At 41.3% G+C, this 17,246-nt stretch overlaps 2 protein-coding genes across 8 annotated transcripts in view; one reads left to right on the top strand and one right to left on the bottom strand.

Moving 5' to 3' along the window:
* Nucleotides 1-4,449: 4,449 nt before the first annotated feature.
* On the bottom strand, nt 4,450-6,499 carry zdhhc4 (zinc finger DHHC-type palmitoyltransferase 4). Of its 3 annotated transcripts, none has more exons than XM_040023167.1 (7): nt 6,363-6,499; nt 5,950-6,079; nt 5,737-5,810; nt 5,478-5,656; nt 5,262-5,387; nt 4,917-5,161; nt 4,450-4,819 (listed from the first exon to the last, which is right to left on the bottom strand). In XM_040023167.1, exons 2-7 carry the CDS (start codon nt 6,070-6,072, stop codon nt 4,520-4,522), a joined length of 1,047 nt encoding a protein of 348 aa, XP_039879101.1. In that variant the 5' UTR covers nt 6,073-6,079; nt 6,363-6,499; the 3' UTR covers nt 4,450-4,519. The 3 variants fall into 3 exon arrangements, with proteins under 3 accessions (XP_039879101.1, XP_039879102.1, XP_039879103.1); XM_040023168.1 differs by having other exon boundaries at nt 5,950-6,147; nt 6,252-6,488; XM_040023169.1 differs by having other exon boundaries at nt 5,950-6,147; nt 6,363-6,488.
* A 1,605-nt stretch (nt 6,500-8,104) lies between these two features.
* Nucleotides 8,105-17,246, top strand: part of grid2ipb (glutamate receptor, ionotropic, delta 2 (Grid2) interacting protein, b) — a 40,631-nt gene continuing 31,489 nt past the window's right edge. For 2 of the 5 annotated variants that reach the window (XM_040023155.1, XM_040023153.1), the window contains exons 1-4: nt 9,002-10,562; nt 11,241-11,494; nt 11,641-11,970; nt 14,580-14,734. In XM_040023155.1, the coding sequence (XP_039879089.1) occupies nt 10,478-10,562; nt 11,241-11,494; nt 11,641-11,970; nt 14,580-14,734 (824 nt within the window). In that variant the 5' untranslated portion in view covers nt 9,002-10,477. The other 3 variants (XM_040023156.1, XM_040023154.1, XM_040023157.1) reach the window with 3 other exon arrangements.

Raw genomic sequence — 17,246 nt, 5'->3', positions numbered from 1 at the left:
AGAAACCTCCGGCAGAACCAGGCTCAGTGAGGGACGGCCATCTGCCTCAACCGGTCGTGGGATTTTTAAAGTGACTCATTGGATGTGAAATAAATTAGCTTGTTTGAATCGTTTGTTGTTAGCCAATTTAAAGAGTCACTTTGATGTCAACTAATACACTTAAACTGTCCAAATAATTTTAAATAATAATTTTGCAGGCAGTTGGAGTGGTCAGAAGCACTTGGTATGGACATCAAGTTGTTATTAAGTTCTGTTTTTCCTGAGAATTTCATTTTTTTTTGCACTTTAAGTTGTTATTAATTTCCTCGAGCTCTTTGTTTTCCCTGAGCATTTTCTTGTTTTTGTATTTTAAGTTGTTATTAATTTCCTCGAGCTCTTTGTTTTCCCTGAGCATTTTCTTCTTTTTGTATTTTAAGTTGTTATTAATTTCCTCGAGCTCTGTTTTCCTTGAGCATTTTCTTCTTTTGTATTTTAAGTTGTTATTAATTTCCTCGAGCTCTGTGTTTCCCTGAGCATTTTCTTCTTTTTGTATTTTAAGTTGTTATTAATTTCCTCGAGCTCTGTGTTTTCCTTGAGCATTTTCTTCTTTTTGTATTTTAAGTTGTTATTAATTTCCTCGAGCTCTGTGTTTTCCTTGAGCATTTTCTTGGTTTTGTATTTTAAGTTGTTATGAAGTTCCTCAAGCTCTGTGCTCTTTTTTAGGATTTCACTGTATTTGTAGTTTAAGTTCTTATTCTGTCCCTCGAGCTCTGTGTTCTTTCTCAGGATTTCATCAATTTTGTATTTTATGATGTTAGAAAGTTCCACAAGCTCTGAGTTCTTGCTTAGCATTTCATTGCAAATGTGCTGCACGCCTGAGTATTGTTTTATCAGTTTTTCCCTTTCTCCTTCTAGTTCCATGATTTTCTCCTTCATTTCATTAGAACATGCGTGTAGCTGTAGATTTTTCCTTTCTAAGTCTTGCAGAATAACTTGTGTCTTTTTCTGCATTTTTTCCTGTTGCTGTTTCTCTTGAAGAAACTCTTTGTTTTTCTCCAGGGCTTCATCAAGTTTTAGGTGAAGCTGCAGATTCTTGTTCTCAGTGTCTTTGAGATTCCCATAGAGCTCCTGATTAATAGCTTCTGTTTGTTGAAGCTGGTAGGACATTTTTCTTAACTGGTCGCAGTTCTGCTTGTTTGTTGTCATCAGGCTTACAATATGCTGCGGATCTTCAATAAAGATTATTTCCCAGCCCTTATTTACAATATCTACACCGGGCAGGTTTTGTGTATTTTTATTTTCTTCGTCTTGCTGGTTTATGAGACTTTCATCATGAAACATTTCTGCATTTCTGTGCAGTGCTTCATTAAGCTTTACTTGCAAGACTTTATTTTGTTTCTTCATGGTCTGAAGTTTACATTCCATTTTTTTCTCCTTTCTTTCCTGTTGTTTCTTCTCTTGAAGCAACTCTTTGTTTTTTTCCTGGGCTTCATCAAGTTTTCCTTCCATCTCCAGGTTCTTAAACTCAGTGTCTTCCAGTTTCCCACAGAGCTCCTGATTAATATCTTCTTTTTCTTCAAGCAGGTGGGACATTTGTCTTAATTCAGCACAGTTGTGTTTGTTTTTTGTCATCAGGTTTAAAATCTTCTCCTGTGCTCGATTAAATAGTATTTTCCAGCCCTCATTTATATTATCCACATTGGGCTGCCTTCGATGATTTTCTTTTTCTTGTTGGTTCTTGACAAATTCATTATGCCTTTCTTCCAACTGGTTATTTAGGGCCTCCATGTGTCTGCACTTCTCTACAAGCTGAATTTTCTCTGCCTGGATTTGTTTAATCATGTTGTGTAGATTTTGGTTTTCCTGCCTACTTTCAGCTAATGCCCTTTGGATGGATGGACCCTCGAGCAGAGGGTCAGCGTAAGCTTGTTGTTTTTTGCTGTGTTTTCTCTGAGACATGTTGGAATCTTAGTAAAACAACTGTGTAAACGATCCAACTGTTTCAAAATGTTTCTCAGGTTTATGTTTGAATGCTGCGAACATGAGTGCTGCGAATAAACTGACTAAAAGTTTGCAGTTCTCACCCCTATTTATACCTTTCGAATGGATCAGATGCCTTTGATCTGCATGCACGCTATATGATGTCATAGGGCTTTGGAGTGTGATGTCACGGGGGTGGGCGTGGAAAGGATTTTGGCCCGATCCGCCATTTTGGGGGTCTAAACAAAGCGCAAGCGAAAAGGGATCGAAGGCACACTCAACAGCCACCGTTAATATTTGCTGTGTGGTCTGCTGCAATGTTCGATCGCACGACCGGCAAGAGAATAAGCTTGAAAAGGGTTTGTCTTTTCATTCTTTCCCCACCTGGAAGCAACATGAGGCGGCTCGTGTATGGATGTTAGCAAACAAGGCGTCTAGCCTGGATAGCAGCTGTGAGACGAGCTGATATCCAGTTCTCTTCCATCTCCAAATATCTGTTGGTGCTTCAGACATTTTCATTCTGGTAAGTTCTAAATATGTTCATATCACTCTTTATAGTCTATTAGTTTTATTTTCAATGCGCTCTGAGCTCATAGCAAATTAGAACAAACATCCTACTGAGTGATTTTGCAGGACTACCTTCTATTTATAGAGTTGCTAATTATTTGGTATTATTGACTATGTGCACGTTAGCATATGCTACTTCCGGTGCGGAAACTCCTGTGGGGAGCTTTGTTTCCGACGTCCTATTCGCGCCCGGTTTACGGTCCAAAACAAGTTAAGGAAATGAATGAATCAAGCGGCGATTTACATTTCTATAGATGTCTTGGGCATTTACCCAATATATCTGTAAATGATGTTCATCGACTTGTCGATATTTTTTCCCTCGCCTCAGGGCAAAAGAGAAAATGGATTCAAATGTTATATTTCTCAGCTGTCCCTCGTTTATTATGGGTGTTACGTTGTAAAAATAACCAGCGATAGGTGAAATCAAGTAGCCAATTTTATTTTTTGACGGTGCAAAACGTTTCATTGTGCACCGTGGACATCCAGTACTGCACTTCAGAGTCACACTGCTAGCGATCGATGCAGCGATTCCGTACTGTACAGGAGAGACGGCACGGAGGAGATCGTCTATAGCGATCAGGACGCAGGACACAATGTGACGTAAGAAAAAATAAGCATGCAAACTTGCACTAAAAAATCTGCAAAACAGCGAGGTGAAAGGTGAACCGCGTTATTAGCGAGGGACCACTGTAATTTTTAAGGTAAGTCACAACATACCCTTCGTACATACTAATGTATAGAAACCGTTACCAGCAATCATTCATTTTTGTGTGGCTTTTTTCACGGTTTGTTAACATGCTGTGTAGGTGTGTACTTGATTAGCTGATCTCGACATAATGGGGGAAACATCTGGTTTGACTATTCTTCACCTGTAGTTTGAATGCTGAACTTTGCCTGTTTAAATCATAAGACCAGTCACTATACAGAGATGTGCTTCTGAATGTGGACGATGTGTCTTCTGCATGCAGTAATGCAGTTCTGCTTGTGTTGAGTGATGTAAACAACTGATCGATCTAAACTCCTTAAATGTCAAAATTGATCATTAGATTTTTTATGACACAACAGTGGTGAGTGTTCCCACCTTCTGCTCTTTGTAACTTAACGCGATCTTTCTGTTTTCGAGTTTTGGACATGATTTTGGAGTATATCTTCGCAGTAGCGATTGACCGCAAAGTAAAGCTACCGGAAATGTACAACCCCACACCCGGTCTCAAACCAGGAAGTTAGCATTTTCTCGTGCACAGGGTCAATTGCAGCAAACCAGTCTATGAAATGGATGAAACATCATGACTGGGTTCCAGCGCTACACAAGGGACCTGCTTCAAACATACCACCATGCCAATCAGATTACTTCTTCCATGTGAGGGTGAAGACGTGACCCTTCTGGATAAGATGGTGAAGGTTTGCTGCGTTTGGTGAACAGTGTGATAATAAAACCAGGGAAAAATGAAACCTGCTCCTGTTAAATATTCTTAAGTCTTTTGCTGTATAAATAGCGGTATTTTTTTTCTTCAAAAGATACAGTAAATAAAGTAATGTTAGTAGTGGGTGATATCATGTAAACACTGTCATGATTCTATGTAAACATTGTCATTTGTAAACTATAAATGACATGGATTCTTTTCAATGTTATATTATTGTGACTTCCTCTATACTTTATTTTTCCCCTCCCAACTTCTTAACTTTTTCATATTACTAAAACTCCAACATACTGGTCATGAGAAGTTAAATGTAATAACATTAAAAAAAAAAAACCCTCAGCCATCAAAATAACTTGTGTAAATACATCCCCATTAATCCCACAAGCAGCAGCTACTTTGGGCTTTAACATAATCATAGAAGCTACCTCTAAGTGTTTGATTTGGTAAGCTTGTAGCTGCAACAGTTAATTAAAACAATCTTCAATTCACAAACCAGAGGCCATAAAGAAACCAATAAACTTTATTTTCCAGTAGTGTTTACAGTAGTTATCGTAGACAGTAAATGGAACCAATCAATTGTCTTTTTTCTGAACAGGCCGTGGAGGGAAGAAAATCTCCCCCAGATTTCGGAGGACCCCCCTGCTGTAGTAGTATCTTTTAGAGTGATCTGGGACGGGGCTACAGAGAATATCGGCCGCTGTAGATGGGTGGCAGTGCTGGCAAACGTAGCCTCTACTTTTGTACCACTCATTGGAGGTCTGGTTCACAACAGCAAGAAAGGAATGGAACATGGTGTAACCCGCCAGGAGGAAGAATACAAAGAGTAAGAAGCCCAGCATGAAGACAATTCGGGGAAAAGTAAGGAAGAGATGCTGGAAGAAAAAAGTGGGAGGAGGGGCGGATGATTAAAATTCAATTTCAGTTAGAAGCAAAAACAGCTGTGTGCAATATTCAGTGTGTCAGCAGTACCTGCACGACAAACAGAAATCCCGCTGGCTGCCGTTGGCCGTTCTCATCTAAGTAACTGGCCCCCAGGAGCCCTGTGCGCAGCACGACATGAAGCAGCATGTCCACCGTTAACAGGGCGATGTCGCACGCCATGGCACAGACGCTGAAGAGGTAAAGCAGGAAGTAACGTGTGTTCTGAGCACCGATGCAGTTGTTCACCCAGACGCAGTGGTGGTCGAAACGCTGCACACACCTGTTGCAGACCCCTGAATCACAGGAGGAGTTACAGTCAGCACTGAGACACGCTACCTTTCTTTTTCTCCCAGTACCTCAGGTGCTGACATTGACAAATTAAAAAGCACTCACTACAGTGTTTCGAGCGGGCTGGTTTGACAAGCTGGCAAGTCGAACATGAGATTCCCGGGTGAAACAACCTCCTATCGTACGAATAGATGTGCAGCTGACCGGCAACTTTCTTCTTTGTCACTGTGCCTGACAGATGGAGAGAAGTGAGATAACACACTGCCATTGCTGACACCACCACCGCACATTTAAACAAGATGTGGTCAAACTAAAATGAACCTGGGTCTGTCTTGATGCAGAGGTAGAAGAAGGTGGTCTTGATGGCCAACAGGATATAAGGCACAGATAGGCTGATCAGAGTGGTGTCCATCTCCCTACAGAAGCCAAACACCTCGTAAGTGAACTCTGCATACACAGCGCCCTCCAGCAGGATGTGCAGGTATATGAACGCGTTGCTCCTGCAGTCAAATTCAAATAACACTGAATCAAGCCTTAAATAAACATTAAACTCTGTAAACGCTAAGAGAGAACTACAAACCTCTGATGGAACAGTCTGTGCAAAGTCCACTGTGAAAACTTCTGCAGCCACTTTGGAGTAATCGATGCAAGTCTCTGTGAAAAAAAGCACATAGTTGTAAGTGGAGTGCATACGTTTTCTTTATATTGAGACAACAGCGCCACAGAGTGTCTGTCTTTGGAATTGCATGAAAAGAAAAGCTTCATACTCATCCTGTTTCTGCTCTTTTCTTACCTTTAATGCAAAACTGTAGAGTGAATTAAGGGGGCTGTGTTGCTGGCCGGAGTATCTGCACACTAGAGCTATGCATGTGAGCACCACCACGACGTAAATACCAAACAGCGTCAGGAAATCCATATCTCACCTGGCAGCATCGCAGAGAGGCAAACAACAGGTGTTTACGGTACAAACTCACCGACAGCAGGTAGCAAGCTTAAAAAGAAACAATTAGGCTTTGTTACAGTTAATTCTTAGTCATAGTTACTTCCTTTAAACGCGTTAAAGATCTTTAAAAACGACTCAGGTGAACAAGTTACGTTAGCATCCGCTGAAACCTCTCAGCGCCCACACAGCAGCGTTAGCAAAACTGAACCAAGTCTTCGTTTCTTCTCCTTGTAAACCCATTTTCATGCTCGCTCTCCCCTTACCATCTAGTCGAGGTTACACATAGCTGCCTTTTTAGTGTTTGTCTCAAGTCAACAGAGTCGGTTTAGGAGGCTTCTAGTTTCACTTTTGCTCCATGCTCACGTCCTGCCCCTGTAAACAATGCTACTTCCTTAGCATCGCTAATGGGCTGGGCTAACGTCGAAGCCTCCCCGCTGTGAGAGGACAGTGGAAATGTGTCCTACTCCTTTTTACTTTACACTGAAATAAATGAACAGTGTGTTTTGTTTTTTGGGTTTTTTTCGGCTGATTAAGAGAGGGAATTATTAATTTTAAAAGTTGTAAGTATACTTTGCGTTAAAAGTCCCTGTCTCCTGTTATAAACGTGTATTAATAGCCATACAAGGAGGTGTGCAAGACAAGTGCATTCAGCCAGCTCTTTCTTTTATTGAAAATCCTGTTATTTTTTTGACAGTTTACATCCCCATCCCAATATCTAAAACAGGCTTCAGACATTTCTAAAGTTTGCTTAAACATCTTCTATTTAAAAAAAAAAAAAAGAGAGAGAGCTATGATGCACATCACTACCCACATACACTCACTGGTTACTACATTGTCAACACAGATGTTAAATCAGCCTATGGCAGCAGCTCAGTGCATTTACCCATGCAGACATAGCCAAGACGACCTGCTGAAGTTCACTAAACTGAGCATCAGAAAAGGGTGAAAGGTGATTTAAGTGACTATGAATGTGGCATTGCTGTTGGAGCTGGACAGGCTGGTCCAAGCATTTCAGAAACTGCTGGTTGACTGTGATTTTCCCACACAAGCATCTCTAGGGTTTCCAGAGGATGGTACCAAAAAAAGAGTCAATATCCGGTGAGCATCAGTTCTCTGGGTGAAAATGTCTTGTTGATGCTAGATGTCAAAGAAAAAGCTAACAGGAAGGCAATAAAAACTCAAATAACTCATCACAGAGTTACTCTAAACTCAAAACACATCAACACTTGAAGAAAATGGGCTACAGCAGCGACCACACCAGGTGCCATCTCAGCTAAGATCAAGAAACTGAGGCTAGAATTCTCACAGGCTCACCAAACTTGGACAGAAGACTGGAAAAATGTTGCCTGGAGCCTGCTTTGACATGTAATTGTTAAGGTTGGAATTTGGAGTAAAAACCATGAAGCAGGGATTCATCCTGCTTTGTGTTAATGGTTCAGGCTGCTGCTGCTGCTGGTGTAATGGTGTGTGGGGCATTTTTTGGCACACTTTAGGCCCCTTTACCAAATGAGCATAATTTAAATTCCACATCCCACCTGAGTATTATTGCCAACCATGTGCATCTCTCTACGATGGCTGCTTCTAGCTGGATCATGTGCAGTGTCAAGGGAGGAATATTGAATGTGTGCCACAAAGAATGAAGGCAGCCCTGAAGGCAAACGGGTGTCCAAGGTGTACTTAATGAAGTGACTGGTCAGTGTATAAACTGGAAGTTTTGAGGCCTTTGCCAGAGCCAATAATACACGTGTTTTATAAATGCATTACTCTTGATTTTACTGTTAAATGTGTTACTGGTTAATTCACTATTTTATTGAGAGAATTTCTGCCTGCAGTTTCTATAGTTCAAGAAAGAGAGAGGTGATGTCTGGAGCTTTGCTACCTGAGGAATCCAGTGTGAGATAGCATCAACAGTAATGTTTGGTTTCCTGTGTCCAAAATACATGTGAGTAATTAGAGTATTTTATACTTTCTCTCTCTCTTTTTTGGGACTTCAAAACATGCATTGAAGCATAAAAGGTTTTGTCTAAAAGTTAGCACACAAACTTCAAAAAGGAGAATTTTAAATATATAATTTCAGTATAACAACAGTTAACTTCCTTTTGTTTATTGAATGCCTGGATGCGCTGTGCTGGTGCTTTAATCATCTTTTATTGACTGTTATATAAGATAAATCAAGTTACAGTGCTGTGAGCAATGCTTTTATCCCACCCTTTGTGCCAGAGACATGAAGAAATGTCTTTCAACTCTTCATTACACTAGCTTTGAACATGTATTTTGTTCAAAAATTGATCCGACAATGACAAACAAATATCAGCTACTGTCATCTGGTTTGATTATAGACTGATACCCGCCATCGAGGTTAATTTAGGCCTATAGTGTTTGACTTTGGTGCCTGAATAAAATCATTAACTGTTTGCTGTTTGTCTCTGCAATCCAGTCCTCCACACAATGCATCAAGGCACCACAGGACACCAGTCAGTGGATACTGTTGCGGACATGGCCCAACACTCATATTACAGCTCACAGAGCTGCAGAGGGGAGCATTACTCGGGAGCTGCGCAGGCTCATCTCCGAATGCTGCTTAAACAGGTACTGAATGTTTGGATGTGCTGTGCTGGGGGCCTTAATCATTTTTTATTGTCTCTTATGTCGGATAAATCAAGTTACAGTGCCACGAGCGTATCTGCTGTTACAGTTTGAAATCAAAATTACAGCTTTATACCTGAAATGACAATTTTCTTTGTCAAAAGATAAATTGTTTCAGGTGGTTTAAAGTTTTTCTGTCACGCATCTTGTCATAGACGACTCAATCGTCTTTAAGACTGTAAGTGTAAGAGGAGAGTTTGATTGAAGTGAAAAGTGTGTTTGGAGATGCAGTCACTTGTGTTTAATTATTCAGTTTGCACTGAACTGTTTGTTCCTTATTGTGCGCTTTGGCACTAATGACAGTTTACACTCCAATAAGCCCACCTGCGCACTTCCTCAGCTTCCTCTCCAGCTGTTATGCATGTCAGTTAAAAAATACGTGTAATACTGTAAAAGTAAAACTTGATGTGAGCTTCAGTTCAAGGATATAAGCAGATAGTTACACGTGCAGCTTAGAGTCTGCTCGATATAGGATTTTTAAGACCTATGCCAACATTTGGTGATTTAAAAAATCTGATATATTGGCCGATATGTTTTTTTTTTTCAGACGCACATACATAAATGGATTAGCAATTGTTATGTGTATTGATTCATTAGTCCTTACTAAGAAGATAAAGCATTGCAGTTTAAAAAATAGTCATGTTTTACCGTCACAACAAGATCTTCATGCTCTGCTCGACTCTGCTGGTATCAGCTGGTCGTTGTGTTTGCAGTCTTACAAACGTGTGTTGCCAACAGGGAAGTTGCAGAGCACAACATCAGCACCCATAGCATGGTTGAAGGGTTTTTCCTTCTTGATGTTGATATTGATATGTTGGCAAATAGCTGATATCTGCTGATAAATCCACCGGGCTGATTTTTAATCAGCACACTGACGCCATAAATTTTCAGTTTTAAGTTTTAGTTTTCAGCTCTGATCTGGCCCTATATAAATACAATTGAATTGAATTGAACTAGAGCAGCATTTAGCCTATTTCATCATAAATACACATCTAAAAGTGTGCACAGTGCTAAAATAAACTTCACTAGAGGCACTCTAAATATCTAATACGGGAGGGGAGCATGTGTTCCTACAGTATTAATAACAAGGGGGGTGGAGGAGAGCAGATTCAGCTGATAATCCCACTAATCCCACAGGCTAAAGTCTTAAATTGCCCCCGCTCCTTATCAATGGACCGACCATTTCAGAGTACGCAGAGAATCACAGGCATGCAGACGCTCCAATTAGAGCTCCTCGGGCTTTCTCGCATCGACGCAGAGTGATTCTGGGCCAGGAGCGGTCCCACGGAGAGCCACCTTGCCAAGAGAGGAGGGGGAGGAAGAAAAGACACATGGGTGTATTTATAGAAAAATGAGGCCTTACAATACCCTTTTTGGAGAGAGAATTATTAAGGAACCGAGGTGCGCGGGTGCACGCGTCCCAGTTTTCTGATTAACACTGTGCAAGCAGGCTGGCCCTAGGATGAATCAGGGATGAGATGCAGGACCAACTCCTTGACATACTCACAGGAAGAGACTGCACTTGCTTTTCATGCACACTCACCCTTTGCTCATGAGGAGACTGCTGTGGTTTCAGGGAGGAGGAATGGGGCAGTATTTTGAGTTTGTCACCTTTTCTCTTTGACTTTGGGTTGTGGGTGGTGGGGATATTGTTTTTTTTTTTTTAAAACACTATACTTGAGAAGACTGGATAACAGCCTCCTAGCAGGCCACCGGGTACCTGACATTCAAGATGAAGAAATTTTTGCAAAACAAAAAGGGCAGATACTCTTTCCGCCAGAGCAAACGGGGCTCTCGGTATCCAGCCAAAGATTTCTGTAAGTCTTTATAACCTTCGTCTTCGTCAGCTCTGTGAATTCTGCTGCGCTGTGGCTTTTGGAAAGCTGTGCAGCACATCATTAGCCTACAGCTGAGCTACAGGGTGTATAGCAATTCATTGCTGTGAAATTTGTACTTGTTCCATTAGAGGTGGTTCTGAAAGCCTTATATTTCCTGCTATTTTCCCATTTGGTTGGAAATAATCCTGTTATTTAACCTGGAATTCAACCTCTTACCTGTTCATCCATGCAGCCAGTGGTGTGCTCTGTCACTTTATTGCTTTTCCATTCAATTACCGTTCGACAGGAGAGACATGCATGTGCTCTGAGTGCAAAAAATAGCAAGAGGAACTTCTGTCTCCTGAGCTAATTAAGGTCACAATCTTTCAGTGCTTTAATTTGATTGGCTGTGAAAGAGTTTATGAACCAGGTCAGGGACTGCTGAGTGTGTCATGGTTCAGCATAGAGGGTTACAGAGCCACACTTGATGTACAGCTAAGACAGGGAAGGAGACAGAGAATAAACTGAATATCTTTAAAACAAAAGACTGTATCATAGAGTTTTCTTGCGATGTCGCTGAACTTGAATCCACTGGCTACAGTGGGTAAGTATTTCTAAGTACCACGAGACTCCATATTGAAGCAAACCTCACTGTCTTTTTCTCCCTGTTTCTAAAAGTCCTCAGCATGCCGACATCCAACCAGGGCTGGCCTGAGGATTTTGGCTTCCACCTTGGTGGGGCTGGACCTAGCTACATCTTGTCAGTGGAGGAAGGCAGCAGTGCCCACCTGGCAGGGTTGCAGGCGGGGGATCAGGTCCTGGAGATCGAAGGCCACAATGTGTCGACGCTAGGTCCTCAAGCTGTCATCGCCATCGCCCACACTCAGAAGAACATCCCTCCCAGCATTGGAGTGGTGTCCCGCATACAGCAGGTCATGCAGCTCTCAAATCCTTTAGATCTATACTGCATGCGTAGGTTAATGGGTGTGGAAATGCATGTCATAATATAGTAAGCAGTAGATCCGCACTATTGTGGATACCTGTTGTGGTCAAACACTGAGGCAAATGTCTCGTACAGATGGACATCACGCCAGGTCCAGATGGTCGTTTTGGGTTTACCATTGTGGGAGACTGCCCCCTACTGGTGGAGGACTGCTCTCCTTGTTCTCCAGCTGGCCGTGCAGGCCTGAGGGCTGGGGATTATGTCATGGAAGTGAACGGTATCCCAGTCAGGCAGCACGAGATGGCTGCGGCACTAATCAAGGCATCCCAGGGGAGGACACTCCGCCTGGGAGTGCTGTGCCTTGGGCCAAGGCACAAATGGAGCATCAGCATAGAGGACAGTCAGATGGGTGGAGAGGGGGCGAGACTGGACCGCAAACACAAGGCTCTGGAGTTCAACAGGAAGGTAGGTTTCGCATTAAAAGGTATTTTCTAATTAAAGACAACATTCTCTGCCTAAGCTGTTTTTTTTGTTCCCATGCAACTGTTTTGGAGAGGGCAGGGCTTATTTGACAAAAAAATAAATAAGTATTTCTGTGCACCAAGCAGAGTTTTGCAAAACCTTATATGAATTTAAGGACCTATTATGGTTGCTGTTTATTTCTTCTGTGCCTCTACTGGAATAATTTTGCATGATTCATGGTTAAAATAAAATCCTTATTTATCCTACAGTCCCTCAATTTGTCCCGTGTCTGAAACAAGCGCCTTTATTTTCAAGGCTTCCCTTACTAAAACCTGTCTTTCTTATGATTGGCCAACCTCCAGAAGCCACATGAAGGGCAGCACCCAGTGCTTCTGAGCTGTACTGTCTGTATATTATGTGCTTACTGCAGATAACCATATAAAGAAATTTGTATCATCAGAGTGCTTTATACAGTCAAAGATCAGAGAAGCCTGGTGCTCAACAGAATATGAGCTTTGGGTTAAAAGGGATTACTTTTATATACTTGCCAACATTTTATATATATACTAATCAATTGTACACACTTCAGATGAGGTCATGTCATGTAACAATGTTTGTATTTTAAATTTTAAGTTGTATGTGTTTTTAGTGCTTATTTCATGAATATTTAATGTAATCGAATGTAGAATGTCGACATGTTTTTGAGACCAGAATGAATGAAAGTCTATAGTTATCCACCTTCTTATGACAGGCCAGATAGTAACTCTATAAAATCACTCAAAATTCAACAACGTTCTGTTTACAGTCATGTGGAAAAGAAAACACACCCTCTTTCTATTTGAAGGCTTTATGTGTCAGGTCACAATGAAAATATTATTCTGGTTTGTACCAGGTTATCAAATTATTTAAACATAACTTAAAATAAAAAGGCAGCACATAAAATATTACACCATGCTGTTATTAGTTTAAGAAAAACAAATCCAGAATCAGTGTGTGAAAAACTAAGTACTGCTTCACTAAGAATAAAGATGTAAATAGTCATCAGCAAGAACGAACACCTCTATAAAAGCAAAAGATTTGGTAGTTTGTCTGTTATAACACACCTGAATGCTCTAGTTGTGTGAAATGTGGTGCTCAACAGAAGAAATTGCTGCTACCCATTAGTCTGTGAGGGGTTATAAGGCCATTGCATTTGAAGTACATAATTCTACAGCGAGAAAGATTGTTCAAAAGTACAGAACATTCAGGACAGTTGCCAGTTCCCAGGATTGGACATCCCAGTAAATTTACCCCAAGGTCAGAGGAATCTCAGACTCTTCGGGGTTCACTTATCATGTTAAATCTTAAACTTAAGACTGAACAAATGTGACTTGTTTGGAAGGGTTGCGAGGAGTAAACCTCTTGTCTCTAAAAAGAACATGGCAGCATGGTTTAAGTTTGCAAAGTTGCATTTGAATTCAATTTCACTTTAGCGCCAAATCTCAACAACAGTTGCCTCAAGAAGCTTTACATTGTAAGGTAAAGACCCCACAATAATACAGAGAAAACTCCAACAATCTGATTCCCCTATAAGCAAGCACTTGGCGACAGTGGGAAGGAAAAACTTCCATTTAACAGGAAAATCCCCCAGCACCAGTTGGGGGTGAGTGGAGGGAGTCAGGACAAAAGACACATTGTGGAAAAGAGCCAGAACTTCATAGTAACTAGTAATTAAATGCAAAGAAGTGTATAAACACAGAGTGAGTGAAAAAGGTGAGTGAAGAAGAAACACCCAGTGAAGCCTGCAGTAGCTTAGGCTTACTGCAGTATAACTAAGGGAGGGTTTATGATCAAAGTCTAACTATGTTTCAAACCTAATCTTAAAAGCAGAGACTGTGTCTGTCTCCTGAATCCAAACTTGGAGCTGGTTCCACAGAAGATCGGCCTGAAAGCTGAAGGCTTGCTTTCTTGTCCCTGTCAGTACTCCTGCAACAAACCATAAGACTTCTGGAAAAATGTGCTTTGGACAGAAGAGACCAAAGTGGAGATGTTTGGCTATAATGTATAGCGCCACAAACACAACATATTGGTACAAACACCACATACCAACTGCAAAACACGGTGATGGACAGGTGATGGTTTGGGCCTATTTTGCAGCTACAGGACCTACGTACTTTGCAATCACTGAGTCAACCATGAACTTTGTATAGCACAAGTGTTCTAGAGTCAAAGGTGAGGCCATCTGTCCAGCACCTAAAACTTGTCTCAAACTGGGTCATGCAAAAAAACAATGATCTCCCTTACTCTACAAAATCTTGGCTGAAAAGTGCTGTAGTTAACAGAGCTATGCATGAATGAATGCCACAACGATAATCATACAGTAAATGATTACTTCAAGTTATTGCTACTAAAGGTGGTTCTACAAGCTACTGAATCATGGGGTGTACTAGTTTTTCATACGCTGCTTTTTGGTTAAATAATAACAAGAGAAATGAAAATTACAGCATAAAATATACACAAAAATAAATACTTCTGTTTGGTACTATGCTAAAAACAGTGAGGTCATAGCTTTTCCTCTTTTACTGACTACCCTCCTCTCTACCAGAAGCTACCCTCTTTTGAATCTCCAACAGGTCGACCAGATTTTAGGTGACGATTTCGAAGTGAAAGAGAGACTCTTTGCTGTGCTGAAGCAGTACGCCGCAGAGAAGAAAGTTGAGTGGTTAGCTTCTGTCCTGCCGGACATACTCACCACTGACGAACATCGACAGCTCATCTCCAGCATCAGGTAGGGGACAGAGGTTTGAGCTCACATTGCACAGGTAGGAAGTAGATTAGTCTTCATTGGAGAAGATGCAAAAAGATGCAAACAATGCAAGCAATTTGTGAGTGAGCTGTAAACGTCAAATGCTCTCTAAAGTACGCTACCATACTAGGCCATCTCTTTGTGTTGCATCACAGAGATTTGCACGTGTTTGGTCCTAGTGAGACTGAAATAATCTGCATGGATTGAATTCATGATGACTGTAAACTGGATTTTCCTGCACATTTGGTTGCAGATTAGAGAAATGTGTGGGTTCCATCTGCAACACATGGTAAATCCACAGTGACCCACCCGAGTTTCTTAAACTTTCATTTAAAGAGAAACTGAGAGACTAAACTGACAAGGACGGGTCTATAACTGGGAGCTTAGAGTTTTAGGGGGGAAAATGAGGATTGGCAAAATGTTCTGCATTCACTGCATGGAGGTGCCTGTGATGATGAGCCACTCACAGATTTAGTAGAGTACTCGCTTCGTGGAACTACTGGTAGCCATGCTGCTCTCTCTGTCTCTGCAGCCCTTTCAAATAAAATAAAAAAAATTAAAATAAAATCTGGAGCTACATCCAGCAGGTTTTTTTTTTTTTTTGAAGATGCGTGGAGGTGGCTTTCTACCAGACAGAATTGTGCCAGGTAACCAAATGTGAACAACTCTTTAGTTATGGGCTGTCTGTGTGCCAAAATAAATCCCCAGACAGTGTGTCCACAGATTCCTCTCCATCCACAAGTCCAGCCAATTGAAGCTTTTATTCTGTTACTACGCTGGCTTCCTTCCTCCAGTACTACTACGCCACTTTCAACTCTCTTTCGTGATATTAATATACCGTAAGAAGGGTTTCCATTTGTATGAGGTCACTGCTGAGATAGGCAACAAGATTTTTAGTGCCTTCAATTAGGCATGATTAATCCAAAGCTGAGAGTTGGTATTTGTGCAATGAGGGACACTCCTATCTGCTACAAGGACCGATACCAGCATTAATAGCATCTCTCTGTGGACTTCCATCCTTGCCCGTCTCCCAGCTCTCTTACCTCACTCTCCCTCTCTCTTAAGGGGTGTTTGTGTTTAGCACTGATAGATTGTCCTCTCATTATACCGCTCAGACTGTTTCCCTGCTTTCTCTGAGCGGTGACCATTTTTTTCTTGACACTTGGTGAAGACGGCCTCCTGGCCGCACCGAGGTCCCAGAAGACCTTTTATCCCCCACAGAGGAGCAGCTCAGGAGCAGTGCACGAGCCCAGTATTCTGCTCACTGCTGCTTTTAGACTTGTGCAGACGTTTAGCTGATTATTGAGCTATGGCTGACAGCTAAAGCAATGAACTGCCTGGGGTGAGTATATCCTCCTCTCATAGCTGATATTCTCCAGTGCTGTGTGAAATGTGGCTTCTTTGTGTATTTTTGCAGATGTTGTGAATTTTTATCACCTCCCATCTGCTGGTGGCTGTGCAGGTGTAATAATGTGAGAGCTTGAGTGGATGTTTAATGCAGTCCTTAAAGTACAGGACAGGCTGCAGCTGCTGCTGCAGCTGCTGCTGATGTTTGATAGATTTTAAATTCATTATCCCCCTGATTTCGGGGATAACAAAGCTCATTTGGACCATTGGCAGTTTATTCATATAGTTTGATGTAATGCAGTCTCACTTGGGTTGATAAAAACTGTTTGTGGTTAACAACACAGTTAACAATGCAACGCTTTCGTGTCTGTGTATGAAGTGACTGGGGGTTCTTAGGATCACTAAGTCTCTGCTTTTAAGGTGTACTCTCTTTTCACGTGTATGAGCAGAGGGTGTGGTTCAGTTAATGTCTGTGTGCTAGAATTGGACCATCGTTTTGACTCTGAGATTATGTAAATAATCAGTTGAAAATATTTATTATGTTGTTTATTATTTTTTTAACGGCTAAATGTATAAATCAGTCAAAAAATCTCTCATTTGTAGCCATTCAGACATTAAAAACAATTATCCAGATGTGGTCGCAGGCAGTAGTCTGCCTCATCATGCTGCACACTGAGCACAAATCTTGCTTTGTTAGTGGTGCTGATAATGATGGTGTTTAGTTCTGACTGCAGGAATCAGAGGCTGGAGCTTGTTTCTAACTATTCCCGAGCTACTGCTGCACTGTACTCTGTACATGAGGAAAAAAAAAAGCTCCTCACAGGAGCCTTGTACAGCGTCTTCAATGAAGTGAACACAAAGTACAAAGTGGGTACAGTCGAGAGTGGAACAAGTTGCCTCCTTCTATTAGTGTAAACCTTGTTCCAAATGATTAAGCACTTGCAGAATGTGTTTGTTCCTCCAGAACAGTCTGCCGGAGAAGATCGATACTCAATAAATATGTTATAGTATGAAAATAGCTGCGGGACAAAACAAAATGCAGATGGCATTTGATTATTTGGAGAGATCCAGGTGATCGTAATGAACAGATGTCTGTTATATTTTTTATGACAGAATGTTCTTCAGTTTAGAGAAAGCTTTGATCGCT

Source organism: Simochromis diagramma, unplaced genomic scaffold (assembly GCF_900408965.1).
Source record: "Simochromis diagramma unplaced genomic scaffold, fSimDia1.1 OVJJ01000208.1, whole genome shotgun sequence".
In the NCBI taxonomy this organism is placed as follows: Eukaryota; Metazoa; Chordata; class Actinopteri; order Cichliformes; family Cichlidae; genus Simochromis; species Simochromis diagramma.
The sequence above is the reverse complement of the archived record's forward strand: the minus strand, read 5'-3'. Positions and strand labels throughout refer to the sequence as shown.

Coding starts and splice junctions, on each gene's coding strand:
- zdhhc4 (XM_040023167.1), bottom strand. CDS start 6,072: ATGGATTTCCTGACGCTGTTTGGTATTTACGTCGTGGTGGTGCTCACA. Junction 5,811..5,949: donor TCTACAGTTTTGCATTAAAG/GTAAGAAAAGAG, acceptor TTTTTTTCACAG/AGACTTGCATCGATTACTCC. Junction 5,657..5,736: donor CACAGACTGTTCCATCAGAG/GTTTGTAGTTCT, acceptor ATTTGACTGCAG/GAGCAACGCGTTCATATACC.